The sequence below is a fragment of the Zea mays genome, chromosome 3, assembly GCF_902167145.1.
Source record: "Zea mays cultivar B73 chromosome 3, Zm-B73-REFERENCE-NAM-5.0, whole genome shotgun sequence".
NCBI classification, from domain to species: domain Eukaryota; kingdom Viridiplantae; phylum Streptophyta; class Magnoliopsida; order Poales; family Poaceae; genus Zea; species Zea mays.
In genome coordinates this window covers 98,046,748-98,058,016 of record NC_050098.1, presented here as the reverse complement: position 1 = coordinate 98,058,016, position 11,269 = coordinate 98,046,748, and the positions used below count along the sequence as shown (strand labels likewise).

Here is an 11,269-nt window from a genome sequence, read left to right as displayed (position 1 = left end):
CTTATTTAGGCAAATCCCATCAAATTATGCAATATCCGAAAAGTAAACATTATTATATGCATTATTTGAGTACAAATAGAAATGCAGAGGGAGAATCCACTTGCCTTGCTCGAAAGCGTCATGTGGGTCGTCCTCGAACGAGTTTGGTTCTTCTACCTCACAGTCAACTTCTAGCATCGATTTGCGTATCATACACAGTGTTTTCTTAGACGGAAAACGGTAGACGGACGGTGAGGAGCTGTCTAAGGTTTAGACGTGTTTAGACGGAATTAAACGGCCTAAACGGTATGTTACTGTAGCATAGTTTCAGCAGGATAAAAAAGATTTTTTCCTAACCTTTTTTGAAGCAAACATGAAGCTTTTGTTGTCCTTGTCCCAATTTGAGATATGTACCTGAAAAAGAAGCGAGATTTGTTAGTATGTGCCCATGTGATATGTATAAGGGTCCATTTGATAGTTGATACACTGAACAAGGACAACTTTCAGCACAAATGGTAGGTTGATAGACACAATAGAGAACAAACACTTTCACAAAGCACAAATAGAAATAGTTCTCACAAATGCCAAACAAAGCATAAAAGCAATAGTCCATAAGTTCATTTTCAACATAGACAAATAGATAAGATAATTAGATAGTGCTAATATAAGATAGATGATGGCAGCTAAAGCCTCCCATCAGCCATCATTGTCTTCCTCCGCATCTAGCTCATAGTCATATCCAGCTGTGATCACATCATCTTGATCCGACTCAAAGTCAACATCTTCCTCTTGTGGTGCTTCTTCTTCACTTTCAGTTTCAGACAGCGGTGTGTCTTCAACCTCTCTTTCAACAGTCAATCTTGCACTCCTACGTAGTTTTGTGACCTCTTCAGCACCACATGTCTCAGCAATCAATTTCCATGTGAGACCGGTCACCGGCTCAACATCAGACCCTTCTTCATCCTTCTCAGCACCATCAACCATCCATCCTTGAGCAAAAGTTGCATCGGTTGCTACAAGAGGATCTGCCTTTTTATTCTTTTGGGCTCTAATTCTTCTCTTTGCATGAATATGGTTGAATCTAACATACACAAGCTTGTCAACTCTGTCACATGTGAGTCTATTCCTTTTCTTTGTATGGATCTACAAGGTATCAAGTAAATTTGCAAGCAATTAGTATGGCAGAAACTTGACATATGCTGAAATGAACAAGTAAAAAGAAAGGCTTAGTTACGTACCCCTTCAAAACAGCTCCAACTCCTTTCACAACCTGAAGCACTTGATGTCAAAGAGAGAATTCTAACAGCAAACTTTTGAAGTAATGGAACTTGTGTTCCATAATTTGCCCACCACTTAGCTATATAACAAAAATATTAAGATTTCTTGATCATATAATTTATACAACAGCCAACTACCAAATCTAATTCAAATACAAATAACAAAATACCTGGATTGAATTCAGGATCCTTGCAGCCAAACAAAGCTACTTTTTTCCCAAAATGTCCAAGTTTGTCCTTAAACTTGTGAAAGTCATTATTGATCACTTCATTTTGCTTCTGAAAATCACCATGGTAGAATGTTTCAATAGCTGCATAAAACCCATCTACCACATCCTCATTGTCAAAGATTGAGGGACTATTGTAGCTATAATAAGGGTTTAAACAATATGCAGCCATGTGAATAGGACAATCCAATCTTTTCTTCATTTTTCCCTCCACAACTTCCATAAGGTTCTTGTACAAACCAGTCCCTGTCTTGTCTAAGTTTCCTACAGCCACTCTAATTTCTTCCTTGGCTTTAAGAATTTCACCATACACCCAAGGCATTGATGGTTTAATGTCTCCATCAACAAGGCGAAGAACTTTAACTAATGGCTCAAATACTCTCAAACAAAGAGAAACACCATTCCAAAAGGTTGGCTTCACCAATGTGGATGTGGCTGTTACACCTTTAGCACTTTTCTTCACATGACTAATTTTACACCATTCCTCACTTTGGGACATCATCCTTAGCTGCTCTTTCTTCTCATACAAGCTTTGTAAAGTGAGAAAAGCGGAGGCAAATCTTGTCACACCTGGCCTAATAATATCTCTTTTCTTTGTGAACTTCCTCATTAGAGACAAAGTGTTGTGGTGTGCATAAATAAATATGGTCAATCCTTTTGCTGAATCAATTACATTCTTGAACCTTTTCATCTTTCCAATTCCTTCAAGCATTAGGTTAATTGTATGGGTTGCACAGGAAGTCCAAAATAGGTTGGGTCTCTTGACATAAAGCAAATCCTTTGCTGCCATATTATTTGATGCATTATCTGTGACCACTTGCACAAGATGGTCCTTACCAGCATCCAATTTCTCAATAAAGTTATCCACAAACTGAAAAATCATTTCCCCCGTGTGTAACTCAGCTGAAACCTCTTTTGACTCAAGAAAATATGTACCGATGGCAGAATTGATACATATGTTCATTATGCTCCTCCTCTTTTGGTCTGTCCAAGCATCAGTCATAAGAGAGCAACCGGTTTTTTTTCCATTCTTGTGCATGATCTTTAATCATCTTCTTTGTATCCTCCACTTCCTCATGCAACAGTTTCTCCCGCAGCTCATGTTGATAAGGTTTCTTTGCACCTGGACCGAAGCGGCCAGCAGCTTCCAACACTTGGTCAAACTCATCACAGTTTATGGCATTGAAAGGTATTCCTGAAAATAAAGTACAGTAGCAGCTTAGCCCCTTCAAAAGTTAGAAAGCAAGATAAAGAATGCAAGATAACACGTAAAAAGATAACAAATCATTTACCTTGCACATACATCCACCTAGCAACATATCTCTTCAATATATGCAACCTTTCTTTCATTACATGTTCAGAAATCTTTTGTTGGCGAAGGTTTTTTTGTGTGGAACCCAAAGAATTGGAGTCAAGAGACATTGTGAACTTGTCCATAGGACCCATTGTCCTTGGTTGAGAGCTGCCAATGTCATCAAGGCCCGTGTCATCATTAACATCCATCTCATCTGCAACCACATCAATAACCTCTTGTTTTTCTGTTAGCCTAGCTATTTTAACTTTCCTAGAATCATCAAGAGCTTTACTGCACTTGTCTCTATCCTCTTGAGTTGCATTGGGGCATGCTCGGACTTGCCCTTTTCTACCAGCAATATGCAGCTTAAGCCTATAAATCCCAGCCTTGACAACCATAGGACATAACTTGCATTTTATGACATTCCAATCATTTGGATTGACAATAGTTCCATACTCCCACCCTATGTCATCGCTATTCCGCTTAAGTGGTTGCTTGTCCACTGCTGGTTGAGCTGATGGATTGGAAGCCGCCGATGACATCCTACATGTTGCAATGCAGAATGCACAATCAATCATTTGCATGAAGTACACTGTCTGACCCTACTAGCCATGTTGTACACTATCTGACCCTACTAGCATTAAGCCTAAGCCATGAACTAACATTTAACGACAAGAAATAGAGAGCCATGAAGATTGAAGCATGAACTACTATGCATAATCAGGAGCAAACAGCAAACTATAAAATAGAGGAAGCAAGAGGCATCCATACCTGGCAACAAACAAAGGATGGGGAGTCCCTGCTTCAGCTTCCTGCTAGCGCGCCCCCTCTATCCCTGGGCGTGCGTGCCTCTCTTCCACTGCAGAACCACTGCTGAGATGAGAGGAGATTGAGAGGAGAGGAGAAGGAGGAGCCCTGGGCGAGCAGAGGAGAGGAGGGAGGAGCCCTACCTGGGCGGCTGGGTGAGCAGAGGAGAGGAGGGAGGAGCCCTACCTGGGCGGCTGGGTGAGCAGAGGAGAGGATGGAGGAGGCAGCGCCGGCGGCTGGGCGCGCAGAGGAGAGGAAGCAGCGCCGGCGGCTGGGCGCGCGCAGAGGAGAGGAAGTCCCTGGCGGTGGCTGGGCGCGCAGAGGAGAGGAACCCTAGCTTTGGCGCGAAAAAGGCCCGCCAGAGGCCTGGTTTCAGTTTCCCCGCGTAAAATAACACCATACTCTAAACAGGCCTTAAAACGGCCTGAACGCCGTCCAAAACCGTCTACAAGCCGTCCCGTTCAGCCCGTTCAGGCCGTTTAGACGCCGAGTTGACCGTTTAGACGGTTGACCCGTTTAGGAAACCGCCCAGGCCCTAAACTGGACGGTGGGGTGCCGTTCACCGTTTAGACCGGTCTAAACGGCCGTTTAATACCGTTTAGGATAACACTGATCATACATACAAAAAAATACATACGCCAAATGAATAAGCATACACCATTACATAAACAATCACATATCACACAACTATACTTGTAAATAATGTCTAAATCATAACTATTTTATTAATCCACTAAGTTTTCCACTTTGAGTTATCATTGGTGAAAATTATATGAGCACGTGACTACGAAGCTATTTTATCTAATATAGCGTAGATAACATGACTTGACAAACTTTACGGAAAATAATTATTTCTTTATGACAAATAATAATCCTTTGGGTATTATCCTTTCACTAGTAAGAATGTGATCATCAGTGACGATTTTCTCGCGACGCTGGTGACTTCAGTCACAGATTGATACATTTCTACGACCAAATTTACATCTTCGTCAACAATTACAAGTGACGAAGATTAGACTTGAGTATTAATGACGAAAATGAAAGGAACGTCATAGACACAAAGTTTGGACGCAACAAGTTCGTCACAGATTAGATTTGATATCGTCATCGCTAATTTGCCTTGATCAGCTAACGTAATGATGAAATAAATTGGTCACAGATGAGTTTTAATAAAAAATGCCCCACGTGTACACACCACTTGACGGCGTGGGATCCTTGGCCTACATGGGCCGCAGTTTTTTGGTAAAGTGGGACACAGCCCCCGCCTGGCGACGCAGCCCCGGCCCACCAACTGGAAGCGGCATGTGTTTATTTGGCAAAAAAAACTTGCGCCCGCGGAGCTTTGAACCAGAGACTTGCGCCTTGCTTCGAATCAGTGTTACCACTAAACTACTCGCTTGTTCTTGTAAATAAAGAGTGCATAAGTTGGTCAGTTGGGCCTAATCAGAACAGAATCGTTAGCGTAGTACCTATTCCCATCTGTCGTTCTGTTAACAGGTGTTCCCAGCCACCATTCTGCGATCTGCATGGCTGTTCTGCTTCTGCCTTCTGCGATCTGCGCTTCTACGTTCTACGATTGACGATCTCAGTCTCGACCCTCAGGTTACGGCACACAACGACGCCGGCGTCGGTCGTCCGCTTGATCGACAACTGGGTAGCGTCGCAGCGAACGAGCGATCTTGTCGCCTGATCCATTGATCCATTGGTCAGTTGGAAGAACGACGTCGTCATGAAAACAACAAGGGCAGAGAAGCTTCGGGCGCGGCAAAGCAGCGGCGTCGTGCGCAGAGCTACGGCGGGCGTGGATAGAACAACGGCAGGGCGGGGAGAAAAGACAAGGTTTGATGTGTTGTGTTTTTGACAATAAGGTTCCATGTGCGTTTGAATTTTATTTCATATATGCATGTGTTTGATGTGGTTTTCAATTTTGTTCAATTTAATCATAGTTATGGAGTTAATGCAAGTTTTAATTTATTGTCAAAATAGATGGATAGAAGATGGGTTTATGGGAAACAATTCACACCTGCATATGTGAAAGGAGTTGAAGAGTTCATGAATTTTGTTAGTGAAAGATACCCAGAAGACACACACATTTGTTGTCCGTGCGTGAATTGTCTTAATCAAAGGCTGCAACCTCAGAGTGAAGTAGAAACTCATATACACATTTATGGAATGTCAGCTACATACACGAGGTGGATTCATCATGGGGAGTCGGCAGATACAGAAGTTGAGGGTATAGAGGAGGAGGTCGAAGGATATGATCATGACTTTGGGATACATATGGATGTGGACGATGATGTTTACGATGATGATCATGGAGTACCTGAGATGATCGGTGAACTGTTTGCAGCGGCAGAGGCTGATGGAGAAGAGCCAAGATTTGCAGGAGTTCTTGGAGATTCAAAGAAGGTGCTTAGTCCGGGTTCTAGCTTAGATATTACCTTGTACTACTACCTGCACTTTTGCACTCAACAACTTCTATTGCATTTGATCTGAGCGACCTTCGCTGTGATTGTTTATCCACGAAACAGAAGCAGAAGAGAAACAGAGAACAACCCAGCTTAGATCAGACTGAAGAACTAGATGCGGTGGACGCCTTCAAGACCTGCCATACCAGCTCCAAACGTGGCCTGAGTGAACCGGCAAGAGAAGCACTTGTAAGTTCATTTGTTTGCTTTATTTAGTGTAATTTTTATGAGATCATATGAGGGAGGCTGGCTGTGGGTCGATGGAACGAAGGGGAGTGAGATCGATGAGTGAGATCGCCTGTCCCATCCCAGGGGAGTTCAAATTTTTTGACTTCATATGATTCGTTCGTGCCAAGAGCTTAGGGCGGCTACAATTTGTGAAAATGCAATTTCATCCAGTAGTGAATCGATCTGCCATCAAATTATTACCTCCATTTGTCTGCTAGATAAAGTTGTCATTGGCTTTGACTTTTTTTAGATTGTAGGGTATATACACTTATTTCAAAAGAAAAAGAATTTCCCCATCATGAAGAGTCCGATGTTTTGCCATTCCCTTAGAATTTCAAAAAACAAATGTTTTCCTCGGCTTGAAGAGCAATTATGGTTTGTTAATCGCTTTAACAGCTAACTAATTTAGGACCCCTTCTTCGAGTTCTATTTTTTAGTGTTTTCTCTTTCTGAAATGAAAGTAAATATCATAGTTTATTTTTTGTAGGACCCATGCACTAGAAATCTATAGCTTTTAGAGTGTTTGTTAAGCAAATCTTCTTACAAAACCTATGGTTCTCTGGAACAGTCTTTAGCATACAGAGTTTTTATGAAGGTTGTTTGATAGACAAAGCTATCAGTGACCCTGTTATTGCTTCTTTGTAAATGCACAGTATGCCAACTTTTGTGAAGACTCAAGAGAATAAAAGTCAGTCATCAAAAAGCAACCCACTACTTAGCCATTCCCTTATAGTATAAGCACAGAAATATTCTTCGTAGCTTGGAGTAAAAATGTTGGTTTGCTAATCACTAAAACAGATAACTAATTAAAGCCCTTCTCCCATTTTCCCTTATGCTTCCATTTTACTCAAAAGAATCTGTGCTGTTGTTCAAGGGAGTACTGTTTCTAATCTATACATTGCGCTATCTTTGTCTAGTCTGCTATAATTTGTCATCACTAGATGTCACATCTTATCAGTTTTTAATTTTCAGAAACTATATATTTCAGTAACTGTTTTCACATTATTGTCAGCGACAAATCTGCTATAATTTGTCATCTCTACATGCCTCAAATTATTGCAATAACTAACAATTGGCATCTTGCTGTTGCTCATTAGCATTAACATGTAACTGTTTTCTGTCCATGATATTTCAGTCTCGTATGGAGGCTTTGAGGGCTGAACCTATTGCTGAAGGTGAGATGCCAGCATCCAGTGTGCACCTTGTGTCCAAGGTGCTGTCCCAGAGTAGCTCACACCAATTCCTGAAGAGCATTGGCATCAAAACATTGGCATCCTCCAAGGCATCATCATCAAATCAAAGTGAGCTTTGGGAACAACTTGCAGCTGAAGCGACGACTGCTGTTCAAGGTGAACTTGACCAGCTCAGGAAGAAATGTGAAGAAGCTAAGGAATAGCAGGCGAGGACACAAAGGGAGTTGGAGGAGTACAAGAAGATAACATAGAAGAATAGCAAGGGAGATGGAGGAGACCAATGTGCTCATCAAGAAGCTCTTGTCCTTGCATGGTAACTCTTCTTCTTCGACATGAGGGCCGCTGGTCAAAGCTGCTGTGTTTGGCCTGTTCTTTGACATGAGGGTACCCAAAAACTCTAGTTGCTCGTGGGTGCCAACTTTTTATTATATGTTGTTATGTTTGTGCAAACTTAACTGAAATGTGAAGTCAAGTGGTGATGCTGTGAACTGAGTTTAGTGTTGTCCACTTAGTTTGTATGCTCACTGGAATACTAGTTGTGTTCATCTACGAAATATGGAATTGTGTGCTCATTCCTCTGTTCTAGTATCTTTTGCAATCTCCAATAAAATTATTCTCTGCACATCTGTGACCAAACTGGTGGCATATAATAAAACATATACCACGTCAGCGCTGACGTCAGCTGCCACGGCACTAGCCACGTCAGCGCTGACGTTAGCTGCCACATCACTAGCCACGTCAGCGCTGACGTCATACGCCATCGGGACCCTTCCAAACGGCTGTTAATGACCAAAACACTGCTCTATCTATGACGATACCGTACCGTCATAGAAACCAAACAATGTTAACGACGTCGTCAGGTTGCCCGAGCAGACGACGGATTATGACGGAAAAGTGCCTTCCTCTATGACCAAACCTGATTGTCATAGAATGAATTCACTTCCATGACAACGCGTATTTCGTCACAGAATGTATACACATCGATGACGAAAATGGGCAGTCCATCACAACACAACAAATGTGACGCGACCCCTATGACCAAATCACGTCACAAATTTGTCACAAATCTTTATCTGTGACGATATCTACATATTCCGTGACGCAATACGAACGTCATCGTATTGCTAAAATGTTTATTTATAAATCACATAACATTAAGACTCTAAGAGTTAATGTAAATTAATAATTTTGGGACTTTAGTAACGAAATCATGGTTATTTCGACATAAATAGATATTTTACTAATTCTAATTAATTAAGTGCTATACGTATGAACACATATATCGTGACTAGTAAAAATCTAAATTTTAACATGACCAAAAAGATGGGGCCTAGTACCTCTTTTAATTTCCTATATCAGTAATACTATACTTAATCATCTACTAACATAATATTTTTTATATGCTAAAATGAGAAGTTAATCGAGAATGTTTCTAATATTTAAATAACCAAGTTAGTGAATCGTGACATTATTTATTTTCGAAATATAAAATAATACTCATGTCCAAAATATTGTTGTAGGACTGATTCATAATTAGGCGTATACATCAAGGAGTAGCACGTAAGGTTTTTTGGATCTCTTACATACTTTTGTACTGCAGAAAATACAGAAATAATTTTCAAAAAATCGGAGGGCCAAAATGCAAAACTTGTTTTCTTCTACCTTGAGCTCTTGCTTGTGTGCAAGAAGCTCGACGGGGGAGAGAGAGGGCGGGTAGGGAGGTTCGACGTCAGGCAGGGGAGGGGCTCGGTCGAGATGGCCGGCTCAACCGGTGATGGCGACGCAGCGAACGACGGAGCTCCGACGAGGCGGACGCGCGGTGGTTGCTGCTCAACGGGGGCGCGGGTAGGGGAGAGAAGCAGGGAGAGGTTTGGGTGTGGGGCGAGAGCTCCGGCTCGGCCGATCCTTTTATAGAGAGAGGGGGAATGGAAGAGGCGCCAAGGGAGAGAAAATGGCCGGCCATCACCACACCATTGATGGCCATCAATGGTGGTCTCCATTATGGGGAGGAAATGGGGAGGGAGAAGGAGGAGGTGGCGACAACAGTTTCTAGTGCAGGGGAGAGGAGGGACGTGGGCTGGCTCGGCCAGGGGCGGCGCGGGCGCGCGCCTGGGCACGGCAGCTGCGCGGCTAGAGGTGGAAGAAGGGCGCCTGCGGGTGGGCCCCCCGCGCCATAGAGGGAGGGTGAGGGGGAGAGTGGAGGGCACGCGGCTGGGCCGCAGATGGGTCAAATTCGGCTAGGGTTTCTACCGACTTTATTAATTAATTTTTTTCTTTTTTCCAGTAAAGATATAAATAAATATATTTTAAAATATTTCTAAAAATTCATAATAATTATACCAAAAATATTTATCAATAAATTATTTATTTTTGGACTAAAATTCTCATATTAATTAATTGGGTTTTCAATATAAAAGAAATTCCACAAAAACAATCATCAATCCAATTTGAGCAAACAAAAAATTTTCTAAAGGTAAATAAGATCAAACACTTGAAGGAAAAATTCATTACTATATTTACCACTAATAATCTAAATGCATTATTTTTAGTTGATGGTTTTGTAGTGTTACACTTGCGCATCTTTCTATTGTGATTGCTTTCTTCCTTAGAGTTCTCGCTTAATCACTTGCGCTATTGTTCCTAAGTTCAATACATATTCTAAAGGAACAATCAAGTGAAGAGTTCTCTTCCTCTCTTTTCATAGCACCTTGGTTTTGACCTCACTAACATTTTATAAACCAAGTTTGTGTTGCTTAGTCTTGATTTTTACAGGATCACCTATTCACGCCCCTCTAGGTGCTCTCAATTGGTATCAGAGTCGTACTCTTCATTCAGGGACTAACCGCTAAAGGTGACAAGCCCACCGACTCAGGCTCGAACAACAAGAAGAAAGATGGGAAGAAGAAGAGGCGCATTAAGAAGATCGTCTACTATGACAGCGACGCCTCCTCTCTTCACCAAGGGACGACGACGAAGACTCATCTACAAAAAAGAAAATGGTTAATCAAAATTATTCTTTCGATTATTCTCACATGTCATACAATTCAAATGCTCATTTACTGTCTATTCCACTTGGTAAACCCCCACTTTGATGGAGATGATTACTCTTTTTGGAGCCATAAAATGCATAGTCATTTATTCTCTCTCCATCCTAGCATTTGGGAAATAGTGGAGAACGGAATGCATTTTGATAGTAGCGATAATCCTGTATTCATTAACGAGCAAATTCATAAGAAGGCTCAGGCTACTACTATGTTGTTAGCATCTCTATGCAGGGATGAGTACAATAAAGCCAGCGGCTTGGACAATGCCAAGCAAATATGGGATACCCTCAAAATCTCTCATGAGGGTAACGACACCACTATGATCACAAAGATGGAACTAGTGGGAGGAGAACTGGGAAGGTTCGCCATGAAACGGGGAGAGGAGCCAATCGAAACCTACAACAGGCTCAAGACCCTGGTGAACAAGATCTGAAGCTATGGTAACACAAGATGGACGGATCATGACGTCGTTCGACTAATGCTAAGGTCATTTACTGTTATTGATCCTTATCTCGTAAACCTTATCCATGAGAATCCCAGGTACACCAAGATGACGCCCGAGGAAATTCTTGGAAAATTTGTAAGCGAGCGCATGATGGTAAAAGAAGCAAGGTACGTGGATGATATTGCAAATGGATTGTTTCCTCTTTACGAACCGCAGCCCGTTGCTCTCAAAGCAACAAATAGCAAGGATGCGCTACCTAACAAGGTGGCATAAGTTGAGGCTGTCGGGCTAAATGAGGACAAAATGG

The 11,269-nt window shown here is 41.9% G+C and overlaps 1 protein-coding gene across 4 annotated transcripts; it reads right to left on the bottom strand.

Annotated features, from left to right (window-relative positions):
* Nucleotides 1–205: 205 nt before the first annotated feature.
* LOC109944827 (uncharacterized) lies at nt 206–4,192 on the bottom strand. 4 transcript variants are annotated; one of them, XM_020550243.2, is made up of 4 exons: nt 2,776–3,004; nt 1,427–2,678; nt 1,218–1,336; nt 206–1,122 (listed from the first exon to the last, which is right to left on the bottom strand). In XM_020550243.2, the coding sequence occupies exons 2-4, from the start codon at nt 2,520–2,522 to the stop codon at nt 676–678; spliced, it is 1,662 nt and encodes a 553-aa protein (XP_020405832.2). In that variant the 5' UTR covers nt 2,523–2,678; nt 2,776–3,004; the 3' UTR covers nt 206–675. The 4 variants fall into 4 exon arrangements, with proteins under 4 accessions (XP_020405832.2, XP_035822137.1, XP_035822138.1 ...); XM_035966245.1 differs by lacking the exons at nt 206–1,122; nt 1,218–1,336 and adding exons at nt 3,549–3,636; nt 3,771–4,192 and having other exon boundaries at nt 1,685–2,678; nt 2,776–3,320; XM_035966244.1 differs by having other exon boundaries at nt 1,427–3,752.
* Nucleotides 4,193–11,269: the final 7,077 nt, after the last annotated feature.